Source organism: Haemorhous mexicanus, chromosome 5, assembly GCF_027477595.1.
Source record: "Haemorhous mexicanus isolate bHaeMex1 chromosome 5, bHaeMex1.pri, whole genome shotgun sequence".
Lineage (NCBI taxonomy): Eukaryota > Metazoa > Chordata > Aves > Passeriformes > Fringillidae > Haemorhous > Haemorhous mexicanus.
The window spans coordinates 76,644,936-76,665,060 of record NC_082345.1 but is presented as its reverse complement, the minus strand read 5'-3'; the positions used below and the strand labels follow the sequence as shown (position 1 = coordinate 76,665,060).

The 20,125-nt window shown below is 43.1% G+C and overlaps 1 protein-coding gene across 2 annotated transcripts in view; it reads right to left on the bottom strand.

Annotated features, from left to right (window-relative positions):
* Positions 1-20,071, bottom strand: part of ALPK2 (alpha kinase 2) — a 47,020-nt gene extending 26,949 nt beyond the window's left edge. The window contains exons 1-4 of one of the 2 annotated variants that reach the window (XM_059847751.1): positions 18,397-20,071; positions 8,864-10,543; positions 2,516-5,351; positions 411-558 (exon numbers count right to left, since the gene is read on the bottom strand). In XM_059847751.1, coding sequence (XP_059703734.1) covers positions 411-558; positions 2,516-5,351; positions 8,864-10,225 — 4,346 coding nt within the window. In that variant the 5' untranslated portion in view covers positions 10,226-10,543; positions 18,397-20,071. The remainder of the gene's footprint in view (positions 1-410; positions 559-2,515; positions 5,352-8,863; positions 10,544-18,396) is intronic. The other variant, XM_059847752.1, reaches the window with a different exon arrangement.
* Between the last annotated feature and the right edge of the window lie 54 nt (positions 20,072-20,125).

Sequence of the window (20,125 nt, the reverse complement as noted above, 5' to 3'; positions counted from 1 at the left end):
AACACCTAAGAAGAATCCTTCCTACAAAATTCTCAAAAGTGTGCATTTTGATGGAAATGTATTTTCTTTCTTTTTTTTTTCTGGGTAACATTAATTTTGTCTTTTTGAAACATTCTGAACAGTTTTTTAGATCAGAATACAGAATTACAAGGAAGATAACTAATTTCATTAAAATAGAAAGGGTAGATGCTCTTAATGCCCTTAAGAAGCTTTTATTTCCACCCTTCTCTAGGTTAAATGAGGTTCGAACTTCTTTGATATTTCTTTGAAATCTGGATGACACTGGCTATGACCAAGCTGAGAGGTGATGTAACACAAACTGTGACCAATATCAATGCAGTGTGAGATTTGCCTCCTATGAATAGCAAAGTTACCCCGAAACTCCCAGTGCTCCAGAAACATTCCCTTACCTTCTCTGCAGCCGAGCCAGTATCTTGGAATCTTTAGTCCATGTAATGGTGGAGTCACCATGAATGTCACCAAACTGACAGCACAGCTTAATACTTCCAGAGCAGTCGGGGAATAACTCTGCTTGGATCTTCTTCAGCAGCCTGGGGGCTTGAAACAGAAGAACCACGGTTTAGGATTTGAAGACAATTACATTGTTTTGGCATTTTAACATTTCATGTTAAGAACACGAACGCTGAAATCCCCGGTAAGTAATTCTTGTGTCTCAATACTAAAACTAGTAGAATTTTTTAGCTGATCACAGCCTGGGGAAAAGTCCCAAAAGATCCTGCCGGCCTGGATCTCTGCTAGGACTTTTCACTGCCTCACAGAACACTCCAGTGTCTTTGCACATGGGCGTGGCGTGGGCAGGGGGCTGGAGGGGACTTGGAAAGAAAGGGAATCTACATACACTTAGAGAAAGGTTTTGGGATCACAACACAGCCCCACCTCAAGTGACACATCCCTGTTCGATGTCAGAGATGTAAAATGCAAGATGTTTTGTTTCCAGCTGTGTTAATTCTGAGCTGTTGCACTCTAAACGAGGTAGCATGGCACGTGTCCCTCAGGGATCCTATTCCTGCAGATTACTGTGTACTGATGTTACACCAGTAACACCCAACTTAAAGGGTCAGGCACACTGCCATGGTTTTCCCCACTCCCAGTTCCAGGCCCCATCCAGTCCAGGTCTCCCCACTGGACTAGCAGTCCCTGAGTCCTGGGGCATGTGAACCTTGATGTATCAGGGCTAAAGTGACACAGGCAGGACCTGACAGCTCTAGAAATAGAACTAATGGCTCCAGGTTCCTGGCCTAGCCACCCTTCTCTCCTGCAGCTGAAATAATGCAAAAGAACACTGAGTATATTCCACAGCAACCAAACCAGCCTTCCCATAATGCCAGGGAAGGGGCCACAACTGTGCTCTAGAGCACAGACACATTTCAGTCGAGACTGAGGCAGAGCAGAAACAGGTGAATAAAATTCAGTGTTATCTGATGCAGCCTGAATGTTTAAAACATTTTGCAAGTGTAGCCTCAAGCAATGGAAACAGGTCAGGCATTGCACAGTCACTGCAGTTTGCTTGCTCTGCTTTGAAGGAATGTGTCTCTCCTCCTACACATCTGGTTCCCTGGAAAAGGATGCATCTTTAAACAGAGACAAGTCTGGAGTTTTTCTTAATGTAATTAGAAAAAGTAGAGGTCTCATGAGACTGCACAGTAATTGCAGTGTGTGAAAAGCTCCACAAATATGTAGCTTACCTTTAGTCACTGTTCAGTCTTGCTCTGAACTATTAAATCATTTTATGATGTGAACATGAAATGTCATGTCAGAAAGTAAAAATAAGACCTTGGTCCTTGCAAACTACCCATAGAAACAACAAATCCCTCATCTGCCCAGCAGTCACAATCCTGCTGCAGAGTTAGCATCCTTCTAGAGACTCTGGCAGCAACCCGGATCTCCTTTCAATTATATGTTTCCTATATCTGTTTAATAGTGCTCATTTCATCCGTGTCATTTTTGCAGCAGGGCAAAGCAATGCAGAACCAGTCAGAAGTCAGCACACAGGACCTCCAAACATTGTTTCTCAGTGGTACCCTACTGCTAACAATAATAACTTTGCTAGTAATAAATCCTTTGGTAACCAAGAGGGGAGAATTGCAGCTGGGAGCTGCAATGCAGGAGCATAACAGGGAACACAGCCCTGTGGGAACAGAACAAGTAGTGGGCTTGCAGCTGCTACATGGTGTGTAGTTATGTGGTATCATTATGCTGTTCCTCCATGCAAAGTTACTCCAAGAGGCCAATGAGGCAGTGATTATTTCAAATAGGTTACAAAGCTCATGAATTGAATATACTTGCCAGCTGGGAAAAGGGTTCATCTCTGTGGCATGGGCATAGCACTCATTACTAAGTGCACATATCTGGAAATAAAGCTCCATGAGGGCAGGACACCTTTAGCTGACTGAGTCAGTCTGAAAGAGGCTTGCAGTGCCTTTCAATAATCTTAATTTTGTACTGTAGCCAGAATGATGGGAAAGGACAGAAAAGAAAATCCATTTTCTCTTACCTTTGCTATCCTTTTTCAAAATGAGTTTCCTTTGCTCTTTTCTATCCTCTTTATGAATCACGCCTCCCTCGCTCTTCCCAGACTTTTTAACACAGCTGGTATCCTTGCTGACACTTCCCTTCTCCTCCAGCCTGGGTTTTTTGGACAGAGTTGCTGGTGGTAATTTCTTCTTAGCTCCAGCAGCTACATGCCCGCTCTTTGTTGTGTCCTCTTTACATTTGATGGGCTCAGGTTCTGCAGCAGCCACTGGTATCTGGCAGGATTTTGACCCTTCCTGATTTCTTTGGCTTTCTGTGTTGACTGGGAATGGATCAAGTGTGGTCCATGCCAAAGAGAATGATGGAGTTCTTCTGCAGGGTGGTTGTTCTTGAAAATGCTGGTTGTTCCCTGAATCAACTGGTGGCAAATTAACTAAACCACTTACCACACTCTCTGCTGTCCTGACTTCCTCCATTTTATCATACTCAGTGGACTTAACTGAATTCTCAGCCTCAGCTATCTTGCTGGAACGGATCAAGTCAGTACAAGACTGCTCTGTGCTAATATTCATAATCTGTTTCAGAGCCTGGGAGCCAGTCAAAGGGTGCAAAGGAGCCTTTGCTTCAGCTTCATCTGGGTTATTTTCAATAGTTCTTGGAATCTCATGTTCATTTTCACACATGGCTGCTTCTCCTTTGGTTTCTCCAGGGACCCTCTGGAATAGACCCTTCCATGGCTTGCAGGAAATTTCCAATGTAGTTAAATTTCTGTTTACTTTGACTCCAGTTTGTATGGATCCAGTTTTTCCCTCATTTCTTGTGGCAGGACATGCCACTGCATCTGCACTGGGAAGGCCCTCTGAGTGGCTTACAGATGTGGGGAAGGGCAGGGTTTTGTTTCCAAGCAGCTCTTGGGAATGTAGGCAATCCCTGGAACCTCCATCCTCCCCACTTGCTGTGCTGTGGTGCTTGCTTTGAGCTTCCTTGGGAAGCAGGGCACTGGCTGATGTTACACTTCCAGCTGCATAGGTGGGATTTTTTAAAGAATCTATTTCTAACTCTTCATCAGACCTGAAAGTGCTGTCAACAAAAAATGAATGCTGTTCTGATGTATGACAAGGGGAAGCTGCAGTCTGACTCTCTGAAACCTGACTAACTCCTGAGTCACAGGAACCTTCAGCCCTGTGTTCCTCAGGTATGCAAATCTCTCTCTGTTCTCCTTCTGGTTTACATGGTTCACAGCTGGGCACTTCTAGATAAAAATCTCTTAAAAATGGCTCCCCAGAAGGGGGAGGGACTGCCCCTTCTTGTTTTGCTATTTCTGTCAGTTGGTCTGTATTTTGGGGTAGATTCTTATGTGTTATGGTTTTGTGAATCTGAATTAAACTAGGGGATTGCATTATATTACTGTATTTCTGTGCATTAGAAACAATTTGAAAATCCTGACAGGCATTATTTTTTGAAAGATGGTAGCTGTCAGAATTAGTGAAATTTGGTGCAGTCAAGTCTGAGTGATTTCCATTTTCTTGTAAATTCACTACACAACTTTTATGTATGGTGTTAACAGAAGAGAGTTCTACATGGGTAAACTGGCTGGTATTTTCACTGGGGAAAATGTCTTCCTCTTCAGGGAAATAAGCCAGTTCTCCTCTCACTGGATAGCAGTCCATAAAATGACAGCCTTCTCCAGGTATAGACTCATTTGTCATGGCTCTTTTGTATTCAGTATGAAGTAACTGTCCAGCTGTCCCATATGACATATCTGATATGTCAGCTTTGGGACATGCTAAATTACCACTCTGAGTATTTGGTAACCTTTGAGGAGAATCTGCTTCACATGTTTGGGCAGCATTATTAACAGCAAGCTTCCCTTCCCAAGCCACAGTGGATCCATTCCTGCCCGTGGCCATTGGACTTGGCTCCAAGCACTCCTGGGTACTTAGGAGGACACTGGTTGCTGAAACACAAATGGATGGTGTTTCCCTCTCATTCCCAGTGCCAGAATTTAGACAGGCACCATCTGTTCCTACCACTTGTGCAAGACAAATGTTTCCTATGGATGCACTCTCACATGCTGCAGCTCTCTGCAGGAGGATATCAGAAACACTGCAATCAGCTTTCTCAGTTCTGGGGTTATGAGCTGGTTCTGTGATGGGCCCCTGCTCTTCTGTCAAATCCATTGGCAAAGGATCATTGGAACAGGTCTCCCACACAGAGTTCAGTTCTGTGGCTTTGATATCTGTCAGCCTCGTACCTAAACTTGGGATGCCTCTGTTTTCAAATGGGATTTGATAGTCTGAGTCATCTTCATGAAGAAGTTTCCACAACTTGTCATGCACTGCAGATATATCAGCATCTCCTTTGCACTCAGGTTCTCCAGATTCCAGGACTGACTTGGGATTAGCTTTAGACACAGCCTCATTGGCTGATTGGCTGCAGAGAATATCTGGGTTACTGCTGTCATGTATGTCAAGCCCAGACCTCTGCTCTCCCTCCCCTGGCTCATCACACAGCTTTGCAGAAGAGAGAACAGCACACAAGCATTCCTGTTTATCAGGAAGAGAGTCCATATCCCATAGAGGAGAAGGGGAAATATTATTCTTTGGCTTTTTGCCATTCCTAATAATGTCTTGTCTGGAGAAGACCTGTTGGTGACAACCTTCTCTCTTTTCACAAGGAGCACAGTGAAGAGAAGAGGTCTGTAAATCTGCATTCTTCACTTGCAGCGTGTTTTCAGCAGAGAGCTGGCTGGTTCCTGCACTCTCACAAGCCCTGAGGATGCCTTCCTTTTCTGTGCTGGGCTCCATACAGAGGTTCTCACAATTCTGGGTAACACTTTTAAGATTAGCACTTTGACTCTTCAAAGAAGGAAAATAGAGCAATGTAATTAAAAATTAGAACTACAGCTTGACACAGGCCTGAAGGCTTGCATTTTTTTTAACTTTTTTTTTTTTTTTAATATTTGTTAATCGTCAAGTTTCTGACTTGTAAGTATCAACATAATGGATTGAAATCAACCTCCTAGGTCTGAGTCTGAAAGTGTTGCTCCTTAGAGAAGATTTGTAATGAAGCTAATCAATTTTACTTCACAGTATCTCACTGTCTTCACAGTATCTCACTGTTTTTTAAGCAGAAATAGTTTTGCAAGGTAATTTTCCTTTGCAAGTAAAGTCCCCATGTTAGATTTATATCCCTGTGTTAGTACAAATGGAGTGTAACAAACAATCCCTAGAATACAGACTAAAAGTACATCACTGTCTCTGAGTCTCAGCTCCCTCAAATCCACTACATTTGGGACTGCTTTTACTTTATATTGTTCTCCAGCAATCCACCTTAGTGGATCTTGCCACTTCCCTGTTTCATGCAATGCCACTCAAATTCCCCTTTCCTAAAATGACACTCTTTTAAATGGCACACTGCCCTGGAGTATCAATATCTGTAGTTATTTCAACTGCTTTAGACTGGTGAAACAAAAGACCTGAGCTGTGCTTTGTCCTGCAGACTGACAGGCACATCCTGCCAGCATCCCGCTATTCCTGCTCAAAAGGCAGAAAAAGAGGAAGAACTATAATATTTTAAAGGCCGAAAAGGGAGTTATCTGCCAACCAGACAGAGCAACAGGCTGACCATGCACAGCTGTCAGGAGTCCATGCTCCAAAGCGGTACAGATTTTCAAGGGGATTTTTTCTTGTTGTGTCTCCCTGGAAAGCCTGGAGCCAACTTAAGACATGGGCAACAAATGGGATGTTAACTGCCATTCCCAGGGTAGATCCTACTGAATGAACAGGCCCGGTGTCATGAGCCACAGTTATTCCACGCAGGACTCTGCTGCTTGCTCTGACACAGACCAACAGCCCCTCTGGCACGGCTCAGGCCCGGGCCGTTCCCTTGCAACGCCGAGCTCTGACCTCAGCCAGATGCCCAGTTACCTGCAACTTCTGTGTCAGTTCTGCTTCTCTCCTTTTTGGATAACAAAATTCAAAATTATCTAAAAGTGACAGAAATTTGTCTTGGCAAGGTCAAACCAAGCATCTCTCAGATTTTATGTGAACAGGCTGTACTGATATGGAAAAAACCAGAATAATGGCTCTGTAACTCAGGAGTGACAGCAGCACCTTGTGCCAAGAGTGCTGAGCATTGACCACTGACGGGGACCCAAGGGTGCTGACCACTGAACTCTGGCAGGAACAGGGCTCTGGCTGAACACTGAACAGTGACAGGAACAGGGTGCTGGACACTGACAGGGACAGGGTGCTGGCTGACTGCTAACAGAACCAGATTCCCAATAACACCCAGAAAAGCCTCCTGGCTCTCGGTACACTATGTAACATCACACAGCTGGCCCCGTTGGTGTATTGGACCTATATTAATGAAGCTGCTCTGAAGCACCAGGTAAATATAGAATTTCACCTAAGGCTAGGCCATGAGGTCATGAAAGGAGTGAGGAGCCTCCCACTTTAACTATCTAATGGAAGGAGAAGTCACTCAGCACAGCAGGTGCTGCACAAGACACACTGCAAAGGTTGTTCCAGTTCGAACATTTGGTGCCAGGTGTAAATCCTTGGGTCATTAGTGCTGTGATCCCGTGGCTGCTCTGTACCCCTGATCAGACCTGATTCCCACATGGACAGGGAAAATACCACACCCTTCCAAAGCAGTCAGCTGTGGGGCTTGCTGCGAGCCCCTCCCCTTGCTCATGCAGAGCAGTCTCACTCTGGGCTCCAGCAAACGCCCCAGGGTACTTCTACAGAAACCCGTGTGCAGCAATAGATTAGTTCTTACTTCTCTTAGATTACACAGGCAGATTTCTGAGGAGTTTCTCATTTACAGCTCACTATACGGCTGCTGTGAGAACCTGTCCACATTTTTCTAGTGCTCCAAAAAAGGAAGCAGTATTTAGGTGGGATGCTTTTGCTTGGCTCGTTTTCAAGACCACATAATTTTGAACCTACACCTGAATTTCACTGCCATTTTTAAACACATGTTTAAAAACGGAGATTGGTGTGTGCCCAGCTCTCATCCTTTTGTGTACACCAATACCAATTTTTTATCCAGTGAAAAGTTTTGGCCATGGAAATGCAGACATACTGACTAGGCACAAGAGTCTAAGTGGCTGCTCTGAAATTTATGCCAGGCACCTGACAGCTGCTCTTGGCTAAGAGGCTTCTGGGATTTAAATTATTGCACTGGACTTGGGGAAAAAAAAAGCAAACAAAGACTCTCGCAAACCACGGCCATACACCCTGTCAGGAAGCTCTGAGGAGGTTAATTCCAGTGAGGGGTATTCCCCATCATAAGGACAACATGTGCTCCTCAGATAGGATTGGAATTTTATGTACCATAAAACCAGAGAAACCTATGAGCATTTTTCAGGAAGAAGAATTCAGTGATTTCTGACTGCTGAAGACACTGCAGGGGTGAGATTAAAGTCACTCTACTGTGACATTACACCCAGAACTGCAAGATATTTTACCCAAATGATCAGAAGAAGAAAAGCATGTGCAACTGGAAAAAACATTTTTTGTGAAAAATGAGGTTTTTTCAGTGCAATTAGCTACACACCTTCAAACCAGAAAAGTTGGTGACAATAAGATTATTCATGATTTAATAGTATTTATATATCTTGAGTCCTTACAATGTGAAATAAAAATGATTATTCAATTTTCCTACTTAGGAAACCTGGTAGAGCATCATACCAATCTCTACAACTGTAGTGATTTCTCCAGCTCATTTTCTACCAACAGCATAAAATATGCAAGTACATGGAGAGTACCACAGGGGTTTGAACTTTTAATTGCTTTGTATGTTTCAATTGAAATATCCAACTCTTTCATTGTTTTATTTTTAAAAATCACAGAGCTCCATTCACCTCTGTAACAGGAACTCTCTGCATTGAATTCCCTTCGTTGTTACAAACCAGAGCAAACCCCTGCTGATTTGGTTTAGGTTTCCAGCACCATTAGTGGAAGACGGTTTTGTTTGTTGCATATAGATTGAAAAGAAAGTAAATCAAAGCATTCTCTGCTCAAATACCAACAGGTATTTGAGAAACTTTCTGGGTTGAAAGAAGCATTACTTTGCTAAGACCTGTGCAATACCCTCCATATCAGATTTCTCTATCCAGCTGTCCAGAGGCCCATTAGTGCCTCTCACCATTATCAGGCTCACTCTATAATTAGAACAGCTTAGGCTTTACTTGGGCCTTTTCTAAACCCAGATTTCCCTCCCAGGCGTAGCTGTCATTCAGAAGTACACGAATAGTATCTTTCAAAGTAATTTTGATTTTACATTATTTTGTGACAAGCAGGAATAAATCGCATTGAGTTCAGCAGAGCAGCTCTATGTGTTAAATGATAAACATGTTACTTACCCCAAATGAGATGTTCTCATCTGGCATCTGGTTTTGCTCAGACAGCCCCCGAGTCCTTTCCCTTTCCCAGTAACTGTCTTTATCTGCCTCTTCTGTTGGACCAGCCTGCATTTGCACACTTTCTGCTTCCTCGGGAATCTGTGCTGAACAGACACCTTCCTGACTGGGAGACAGAGCTCTGGGTTCTCTACCTGCTGCTGCAGCCTGGAAAGACTGTCCTATAGTACTTACATATCTGCAAAGTTCTATAGGGTTTAACAGCTTGAAAAGGTTTCTCCTCAGACTTTCTGTTAAGGTACAGACAGCGTGCCGTGCATTTCCCTCTGGCACATTCCTTCTCCCCTCCTCCAACAGCAGGGAGCTTTCCCCCAGCACGTCCCCTTCGGGGCTGGTTTCTGTCATTGTCCCCGAAGCCTGATCTGTACAAGCAGCACCTATACCACGGGCAGAGGAATCTACCTGGGCAGGGACAGCGTCCGTGGGCTTTGGTTCGTCCCTTGAGGAACCTGCAGCCAGATGGTCACTTCCATTAGTCTCTTCTTCACTTCTGGGATGTTCATTTCCAGTGGCTGCAGAAGCAACAGGCACTTCATTCTTCTCTTTGTCTTTCAAAATGGCACTTTTATCTCGGTGCTGTCCAACAGTGAGAGTCATCTCTGTCTGCAGAGCTGACTGGCTGTACATAGAGGGGTCTCTCCTTACGTCTACTCCTTTGATTTTTGACTGATGCTCACAGAAGCCAATGGGGGTATCCATAGGCGTAGTGTTATCTGACACTTGGAACACACAAGGCATTTCACTGAGGAAGTAAGCACACCCATCACAATCCTTACTCAGCTTTAGATCATCTTCATCACTTTCCAATAAAAATTCTAATTTCTTTTTCCAGATTTCATCTTCATGCACTGTAAGCACATCTGAACATTCAAAGTACTCCAGGTCATCATCAGAAAAGTCATCACTTACACTTGTTACTTTCTCTGCATAAATCTCCAGAACAGCAGCAGAATTTTCAGAGTCATATTTTCCAAAATCGGTGAGATTATCTAGGGAAGTGTCTGCCTGCTCACCCAGCAGGGAATTCCTGCTTAGAGGTCTGCCCAGCCCAGTCCTTTTACATGCCTGGACATTGGCCAGAGACTGAGGAGATCCAGAGTCTTGTGTGTTAAGGCAACAGTTGCCTGTGTGACAAGTGGTTACATCTGTGGGGTGGGAAGGCACCTGTCTGCTGCAGTATTCCTCTGCTCTTCCAGCAGTGACATCAACCACACCCTTAAAATGAAGCAAGTCATCACTATCCTCAGACAAATCCCTCAGGCAGGAAAAAGTTGCCTGGGATTTAACTACATTTTTAACATCCATGTTGTCTTCTGTGTTAGGCAAGTGTTTGAGGGATTTCTCAAGTGGAGACAAAACTCCTGCTTTGCTGAGTTTCTCAAGCAGTAAATGAATGATTTTTGAAGAGTCAGAACCTGATGAAATCAACACAATCTCACCCTCACAGGGGGAACTCTTGCATTGTGCAAAATGTTTCCCATTTTGCTCATTCTACCCTGAAGTCTGTCACGAGTTCATTTAGGACAACAACAAATTCTAGGCAAGTTTTGTTCTTTGTATGTGGTTCTGGGTCAAGAAAAGTCATTCTAGCTCTCAATGAAGTGCAGATCTTGTTCTGTGCACCTGCAAGTAAAAGAATCACAAAACTTAAAATTACTTCTGAAATGGCTATAGGTATTTTCTAAAAGGTGGTCAGTTGACACATATTTGCAAGCACTTTCAAAACAAGAAATCATTATTTAAGACCCAAGACCAGATGTTAAGGCAGTAACCCTAACCTGGCTGTCTATGCAATGACACTTACTGGCAGCACATTGCAAGTGTCCGGAGTGATCTGTGCTAGGAGAACAAAACCTTGAGCACACCCACACATCCGTGTGGCACCTCGACAGGGGCTCTAGTACACAGAGCCCCTGTCAACTTTCCTAAATGCAAACAGGAACCTGCAGACAATGTACATTTCCACACGGACACCACTGCTACAGCTACTCGCTGCTTTGGTGGTCACATTGGCACAACAGTAGGCTATTCCTTGAATTGGCATCATAGGGACATAAATCCCAAACTCTGTTTGTAGAAATACCCAGAACGACCAGCCTGCTTAGAGTTTATAGGGCAATTTTTGTTTAAAGCAATTCTCTTGTGCTCTGGCTTGATATTTGTCATTCATGTGCTGAAAGAACAATGAAATGAGGCAGGCTTGCCTAAATTTCCTGCTCATACCAAGTTTTCCCCTCAAGCGGGTGTGCAGTAGCACTGTGGTGTGGCAATGCTGAATTCACATAAAATCCAAGCAAGATACACCAAAAAGCTTCCACTGTCTGAATCCAAAGAAATGTGGAATAATTTCTCTCTTCCTGTAACAAAGCCCTTTTTTCCCTAGCATTCCCAAATGTTAGGTTTTAGATACTTGAGAAGCTTTTGTACACTGCTAGGAGCACTCTGGTTCATCAGTCACCTTGGAAAAGGTGTGACAAGGTAGCATTGTAAAAGTACTGTAGCAGATTTGAGTAAATTTGACCTCCTGGAGGATGCCAGACAAACGGCTCTAAAAAAAAGTGACTACGTTTATTCCAGAATTGGGGAAGAGCAGCAGGAAAAGCTTTCTTGCCAGGTAATCCAATGCAGCCATTTAAAGACACCTCTGTTCATTCTCCTTTTCCTTCTCCGTGCTTCTGCTGTAATGATGTTTCCAGCTGATGTCCCTGCCCTGGCCTGGGTCCCTCAGCCCCCAGCCCTGCCCAGCACTGCCTCCAGAGCAGGGCCCAGCTCCGTGCCACAGGAGGGAGAGAGCTGGAGCTGGGCTGGAGCCTACTGGTGACACAGCAGCAGCTGCACGGCCGGCTGCACTCTGCCTCTCCTTAAAGAGCACTAAGCAGCCAGAGATACCTTAGTTCCTTTTGGGCAAACCTGCCACCAACACCTCTTCCACAGTCACCTGGGTGGTGAAAAGTAGGGAACAAGGCTGGCTAACAGGAAGGACACAACATTAGATGTGTGACAAACAGCTTGAGTCCATGTACACCAAGGAGCCCAGACAAACAGCACATGGGGCAACCAGAGCGGCCTTTCTGATCACACTGCTTTCCTTTTCAACTCCAAGGAATATATGTAACAGAACAAAAACAAAGCAGTAGGGATTCATCTTTTCCTCATCCATTTTATTACAGTACCATGGAAATACCCTTCAGAGTTCAGCCTCTCCTCTTAAATATGCATTTACCTAATGTTTCCTGTTGCATTCTTTCAACGCTTCTCATTTTTGCTCTTCAGAAGACCAGATGTCTCTCTCCTCTCTTTTGGAGGTTGCAAATTATTTTAAAAGCATGGTAATTTCCCCAGCTGAAAAGAGCTTTGGCAACATGTTTTTAATGCAGATTGACTAATGAAGAGCTTTTACTAAAGCCATTGTACTAGACAGTTATCGTTGTCTCAGTTTGGCTGCACTCTGACACTGGGGGGAAAAGAGCTGTCAAGGTTTCTCCATAAGAAAATCACATTGGGTTTCCATGCACTGTCAGACACAACCACAGAAATGAAAGCAAAATAACATTCCAGGAGAAAACTGCATGGGTTTCCACCCAAGACAAAGAAATACTATTTTTTTAAATCTGAGAAGAAAATAGAAAGTCTTAAGATTTTTTAAAAATTCAATTAATGAATTTAGACAGAAACTGGAAAGAGAACTTTTAGTACAATACCCTCTCAGCTCATCAGGAAAACTTGTGACAAAGGATGCACAGTGAAATTCACAGAGGGAAAAGGAATGGGAGAGACCATGATAATTTACCATCAGCTGTTGACTAGTAACCTGGAAATTAACTCACTTCCCGATAAACTGGGAGTTGACCACTTGCTGGCAGAAGACATGAGAACATGCCAGGGTGCTGTGGCTACTCATCCCAACTCTCACTCTGAAAACCAATGATGTTACTTGCTGAATCACGTCCTGGCTCACAACAGGAGTCACTCGAAGCACAGCCACACAGGAGGAATTCACACACCAGGTTTGAGCAGGTCATGGCAGGAAATATGCCTGGTTTGGCTCTCTAATCTTCTGTAAACAGATTTTCCATTTCGTACTGATCGGAACCATGGGGAATTTTTATGGTAGCCCTTGAGGCAAAGGAAACACAAGGTCATGCTCAGCAGGGCCTGCTCCTGCCTGAGCTCAGTGCCTGGGAACTGAGATTAAGGGAGAACAAAGCTGGGAGCAGCATGAGAACAGCAACCACACAACTGTGCTTGGGTGCGATTGAGGAGAAATACTGAACTGATGCAAACCTGCAACAGTCAGATTAACAAGGCAGGAAGAGGCAGATGAAGCTGCTTCACCAAAACCCTTTGATGGCAGGAACTTATCAGGGTTTGTGAAAAATAATCCATTTCAAATAATATGTAACAAAAGAATGGCTGGGAAAAGCATCAAAATGGCTAAAACAATCACCCAACATTTCTGTAAGGCATATATATAATAAAACAAATTCAAGTCAACTTCCAGAAGAGATTTTTCATTTAAAATTCATACTTTGTCATAATTCCACACTGGTTGTGAAAAGCCTATCCACGATTCCCAGTGAAAGTTTTGTCTGAAATTCCAATTCTAAATATAAAATTTGACTGTTCAAAATTATTTTCCTTGAAATGACTTCACTCCAAATGGAACCTTATTTTTATACATTATGAAATATGTTCAATATTTGATAATTTATTTCAATTGAGATCAAAACCGTTTTGAATTACACTTTAACATGGAAGGAAAAAAATTTAAATTATTTTATATTTTGTAGGTAGTTCTGGTGACAAAGCCACTTCTAGTGATTTCAGAAGGAACTTAAGGGATTATTCCTAATGTCAGAAAAAATATTAACTGACAAAAAAATATAAACTGGATTAAACTTACAAAGTGGCCATTAAATTTTCTCTCTTGCATCACATTTTTCCTACTTTATTAAACTAGTACCAAAATGAAAAACTTCCTGTGAAAAACGACCAGATAATATTGGCTTTTGCATTTATGTATTAGCCTATGCATGCTGTCAGTGATTATAACTATTTAAACATAGTATCAATTATAACTGGTTTTAGCTGCATGTTAATATAATATAATCTGTCAGTTTAAGTATGCATTGTGTTGCTCATAGAAATAGTAGTGTAATGAATATAATAGCTATGTATCACTATTGGAAATAATACTGTGATGAATGTACTGTGTTATAGACCTTAGCAAAACATAAGATGTGAAAAAAAAAAAAGCTTTTGTGTAACCAAAAACAGTGCAAGGCCATCCACTGACCAACGTGTCCAAGTGATAACTGTGACACAAACCAGAGCACCGGAGGACAATTAGAGAATACCGTGTTAAAATTAAGGAGGACATACTAAAATCTTATCAGAGGATGTGAAACAGCAGGATGGAGACACAAAAAGAAATAAAATATATTGACCTGACACCCAGCATGTCATGCAGATAAACTGGAGTATGAAGAAGTCAAACAAAGGAGTTTCCAAAACATCAGGAAGTTCAAAAGAACTTTTGAATAATGCATGAAACACAAGAATATGCATGTATCTTATTGATATAACTGTATAAAGATAACATTGTCTGTATGCCCCCCCTCCCCCAGCGCTGGAAATATTGTCCTTTTTTTGTCCTATTACGATTACTATCATTATTATTATTATCATTAAACTTTTAAAAACTCTAAGTAATGATTTCTGATTTTCACGTTCTTTGTAAGCAGTTTTATAATCAAAGAAATTAATTCTACAGGAAGCTTATGCATTTTAGCAACCCAGAATTGAATTTGTGCCTTTCTGTGAGGTTCATGTCCTCTAGAGGCAGTGGAAAAATACCCTTTATGACCTCTCTGAAGCATTCTTTTATTTAAGATCTATTCATGGAGTAATCTCTGGTTTGTGTGCCGGCCCTCCTCGGCCCACACCCTTTTCAGTAGGATTCCTTCCTATCTTTCAGCAGCACTCACTGGTCCCTGACCTTGCTGCAGCACCTTCTGTTATCTGTGCGGCCCCAGCTCTGGGCTCGGGGCCCGTCCCACGCGTTCCCATGGCACAGTGAGCACCTGGTCAATGCCCCCCTCGATGGAGCCAAGCTGTGACCCCCAAAGCTCCCACTCAGAGCAGGTCCTGCCAAGGACCTGCCTCACACCACCCGGACAGAGGAGTGGGAAGGGAGAGGCTGAGTGAGCCCACATGGGGGATATCTCAGCAGAACACCAGGGGAATGACACTGATAATGCCACAGTGGCTCACACTGGGAAACAGCCTTTCATCAACCAACACTTCGGGCTCTCTATACCGAGCTGACAGCAGTTCTGGGATACCTGAAATATGAGAGAGAGAGAGCTCCAGAAACATTGCGTGCCTCTGGGAACGTGGACCATGGCTGCAGGAACTGAACTGCTGCTGGCCACACCAATGCTGTCAGAACCCCTTGCCATAAGTGATCGAGGATTAACTTTCACTCAAGAAGGCCAGCCTTTCCCCTTTGTATGTAGGTGCACCTGAGGAGGATGTGGATGTGAGCCACACATGGTCTGCTCACCTGTGCTTTGAACACTTCTCCAGCAGACAGATCCTGTTTAGAGAAACAGTGCTTGTGTGCTTTGTTTTTTTTAATCTGAGCTTTTTGGTCTGAGACAACTCCCCAACCGCCAGCTGAGCTTCCTACTATGGCCTCCACTCCACAGGCTGAACTTTGGAATCTGGAGTTATTCTTTTGCAACACAATTATCTCCTATCCTATCATATCCTATCCTAATCCTACCCTATTCTATCCTGCCATCTCCTATCCTGCCCTATCCTGCCCTATCCTGCCCTATCCTATCCTATCCTATCCTATCCTATCCTATCCTATCCTATCCTATCCTATCCTATCCTATCCTATCCTATCCTATCCTATCCTGCCCTATCCTATCCTGCCCTATCCTACCCTACCCTACCCTACTACTGTTCTTAGATGTAGCAAAAGCTCTTTCTCCACCTGCCTGAGCATACATTATACATTCCCACACATCCCTTTAAGAGATGTTTTACTGGCAGGTAGCTAATCCACAAAGAAATATAATATATTTGGTCAATGTAAGTAGACTTCATGTAAGATGAACATGAAATATTTCCAAACCAAACCACCAATAACCAGAGAACGTGTCTTGATGATGAACAGAAATGGTTATATATTACACAGATCCAACCAGAAAGCTTGCTGGTATGAACAGCAGGATGTAAGAAATATTGATTAAAGGAACAGAAAGCAGCAAAAGTAGAACAGAAACAATAGAAAGAAAGAAAGAAAGAAAGAAAGAAAGAAAGAAAGAAAGAAAGAAAGAAAGAAAGAAAGAAAGAAAGAAAGAAAGAAAGAAAGAAAGAAAGAAAGAAAGAAAGAAAGATGTCCACTAACCGCAGGATCACAAGATTGACCAACTACAGCACCATATGTATAACAAAAAACCTGTCACCTGTGAAATCTGAGTGTCCTGCTTAAATGCTGCTGTGCTCCAAGGTTAATGCTAATTCCCTTGCCATTCTCCCTGGAATGTCCCTCAAATATGTCTCGGCTTTCCTACAGATCTTTGCATATGTTTTGTTTAGCTCCTCTAAGAAGTCAACAGGTATAATTGCATCCAATCCCCATGCCCACCTTGCCAACTGTTTTGTATCTGGGAACATACATATTTTTTACTCCTCACGCAGGGCACCTCTCAATGGAGATCTTTTGAAATGTAACCTTTTTCTTCTTCCAAAGTAAAACAAAACATAAGACTTTTCAGTTATACAATTCACACAGACATTAAACACCAATTTGTATTTCTTAAATGAGGTGTTATATGCCCTGTATGGAAATACATACAATATACTTATGGTCTGGAACATATAACTTTATCTTTCCAGAAAGGTTGCCATGAATGTTTTGCTATGTTTAAATGCTTTTCCTCATGTTCTCTGTTTAAACTTTTCCTTTACCAGAAATCAAAGATTTCAAAAGTTTTTGGTTCAAAGTTTCATCAACACTGACATTGGGAATCTTTTAAGCTCAGTGCATCTGTAAGTACTAATGGAATCAAGTTCCACACGAAATTTCTGATCCGCCACTCCTGGTCTATACAAGCTTTCCAACTTGGAACACCATAAAAACATTTTCCAAATGTGTTGTGATCATGGTTGCATTCTTAAACTGTTACCTTGTAAAAGTTACAGCCTCCAAGAGAACAGAAACCAGAATTCCAGATTCACTGTAACTTTGTGAACTCTACTCACCACAGGGCTATAGTAAGGATTTATACAGCACTGAGCCTACTACAGAATTAAACATTTGATGGGTAGTAATGACAACCCACAGATTTACATTTATGCATTTTGTACTTGTTTCTTCACCTCACAGGAATTCTGCCTGGTTCAGTTCTGTCTCAAATACAAACAATAACTATAATCACCTTATTCTTTTCCAAGTCCTTTGAGATACCACAACCAAATGGAACACCTCGAGCAGCATACTTGTCAAAGAGTGCACAGTGTCAGAAACCAAACTACAGAAACGCTTATTATCGAAACCAGTTATCACACTATTAGTTGGATTAACAAGGTCTAGGTAAGAAAAATATCAGTGAAGTTGTGGCTGTTCAAAAAGCAGATACCTGGAAAATATGTCCTTACCAAAAATTCTGGGATACATTGCAGCTCTTCAGCTGCCAATATCCAAGGCTTTTTGAAAACATTTTGATTAGTGCAGTACCCACTGTAAACAGCCCCACACTATAAAAGCACCTCAGCCATAATTCATCAGCTAAATAGAATAATAAATGACTGGCTCTGCACATGTCAAACAAACACCTTAATATAGAGTAATTAAAATAAGCAATCACAGCACAACTCTTAACACTGATCTGTCTTAATCTATTTTTAACATCTGTCAAGCATCTGACCCTGTCAGACTGAGCAATTCATGAAGCCTGGGAATCGTTTATTACTACCAAGTGACCAGACCTTTTTCTCAAGAATAGAGTAACTTTTTATCTAATGAGTATTACACCATGCGATAAACATTTAGAATTAATAAATCTGTTTTTTAGGGTACATAGTATCACTTACACACTCTTTAGAGAAGGAAACTTGCTTTCTGTACAATTGTTGCAATTTTGTCTCAATGACACTTGGTGGAAATAGTAGCAGAGCATAGTTTCAGAAACAGTGAGCAGAATTATAAATGCAACATGTTTAGAAAAACATAAACATATCAGGATAAACAAAAATGGCTCTTCTTTAGCAGAAGGAAATAACAAATCCCATTTCCTGGTCAATAGCAGTATAAATCGCTACATCCACGTAGTGCATTCATAATAAAACTAACTTGCTCTTCTTCCTTTACTAGACTTTATGATACACATTCTATTTGCCCACAGGAGAAAAAGAGCAGAAAAATAATTTTCAAGGTCCAAACACCGCGACCCCTCACTTACCCTTGAGCTCTTTGTGGATGTTCTGGGGTAGGCTGGTCCTGGGCTCGGCCTCCCGGCTGGAGACAAAGGAGGCTGAATTTGTGAGTGTTGTTTGGAGCTCCGAGGCAGCCCGACAGCTTCGCTGGTGTTTTGGAGTGTGACCTCAGGACAGGGAGTCTGATCACTGAACAGTTTGACTTTTAAGAGAGACGATTTCATTACATGCAGCAGATGGCCCTTCCTGGGAAAACCTCTGCCAGACAGGGAGTTGGCAGTGAGGAGAGGGCACAACCTACTTCCATAGAAGTCCATAGGAATTTCCTAATGGCCCTGAGACAGAGGAAGTGTTGGCCTTAGCTTTTCATAACAAAGCACCGGCTTGATTTTTGAAGCACGTGCCTAACTGCTCTCCTTGACACGTCAAGAATTTCTTACTTGCTGGAGGTTGAGCACACAAAAGTTCTGTTGAGCATGAGAAAATCCACAGTGCCTAACAAGAAGGCTGAGGAAATCAAAGGTGGACAGTGAACTTTTCATCATCTAATCTCTACACAGAAATTCACCTGATGATTCTCATTCCTCAAAGGCAAATAAGCAAATCCTGAAGTAAGAAAGTATTTCCACTCTTGGTGCCCAAGGAGACAAGTCTCACACTGGGCAAACTGGAATGAATTGCACAAACTGCCCTGAGCTCAATGGATCTGGAAGAGGCTGAAAAGCAACTTTTGTGCCAAGTTTTTTCTTAAGCATTTTGAAGGACATGCAGCTAAAACTGGTTACAAGATACTACTGTGCTAAATACTTCTTGCTCCCAGTGTTATCTATACAGATAGGAAACAGGTCTTCAGCAGTAAATACAGCACTTCTAACCACCCTCATCCAGAAATAGCAATAAGGATATTGAGAGCCTAACAGGCAAAATAACCCCCAAAGAAATGAGAGGCAGCCACATTCAAATCTGAGCAGTTTGGGTTGGAAGGGACCTTTAAGGGTCATATAGTCCTACACCAGCATGGGCAGAAACACCTTCTGCCACACCAAGTTGCTCCAAGCCTCATCCAACCTGATCCTGAACACTTCTAATGATGGGGCATCTACCACCTCTCTGAGCTACCTGAATGCTTGATCACTGATTTGAAATGTTTGTAAAATTACTTTCTTAGGCACTTTGAGTCCACTTTGAGCAAGTTGCAATACCAGAGAGGTGAGAATTTGCCTCAGATCATCTGTCCATTTGCAGTGATGACCATCACTCACGGGAACACCTCTTTGTGAGGCTCTTCCTGAGCAGCCCCTCTTCTCCCTCCCTAAGGACGTAGGTTGCAGTTGGATAAAGCTGTTTCTCCTCAAAGTGAGACCCCTGCCCACAGTGTCCTATGGGCTTTGTCTGGTTTACGCCCCAGGCCCGGTTCTAAAGCCACGTGCGGCCTTGTCAGCGCCAGATGGGGACGGTGCAGGAGGTCTCACCCTCACAGTCCGATACTCGACACTCCCATTTCAAGACGGATACAACCGCACCCGGTCTGTTCCCTCTCGGTGTCCGAGGGGGCCGATGGGACGTCCCCGGGGCGCGGTGCCCTCAGGGCCGGTCCCCTCAGGGCGCGGTGCCCGCTCAGGGCCGGTCGCCTCAAAGCCGGGTCCCCTCAGGGCACCGTGCCCCCTCAGAGCGCGGTGCCCCCTCAGGGCCGGGCCCCTCAGGGCGCAGTGCCCCCTCAGAGCCGGGTCCTCTCAGAGCCGGGTCCCCTCAGAG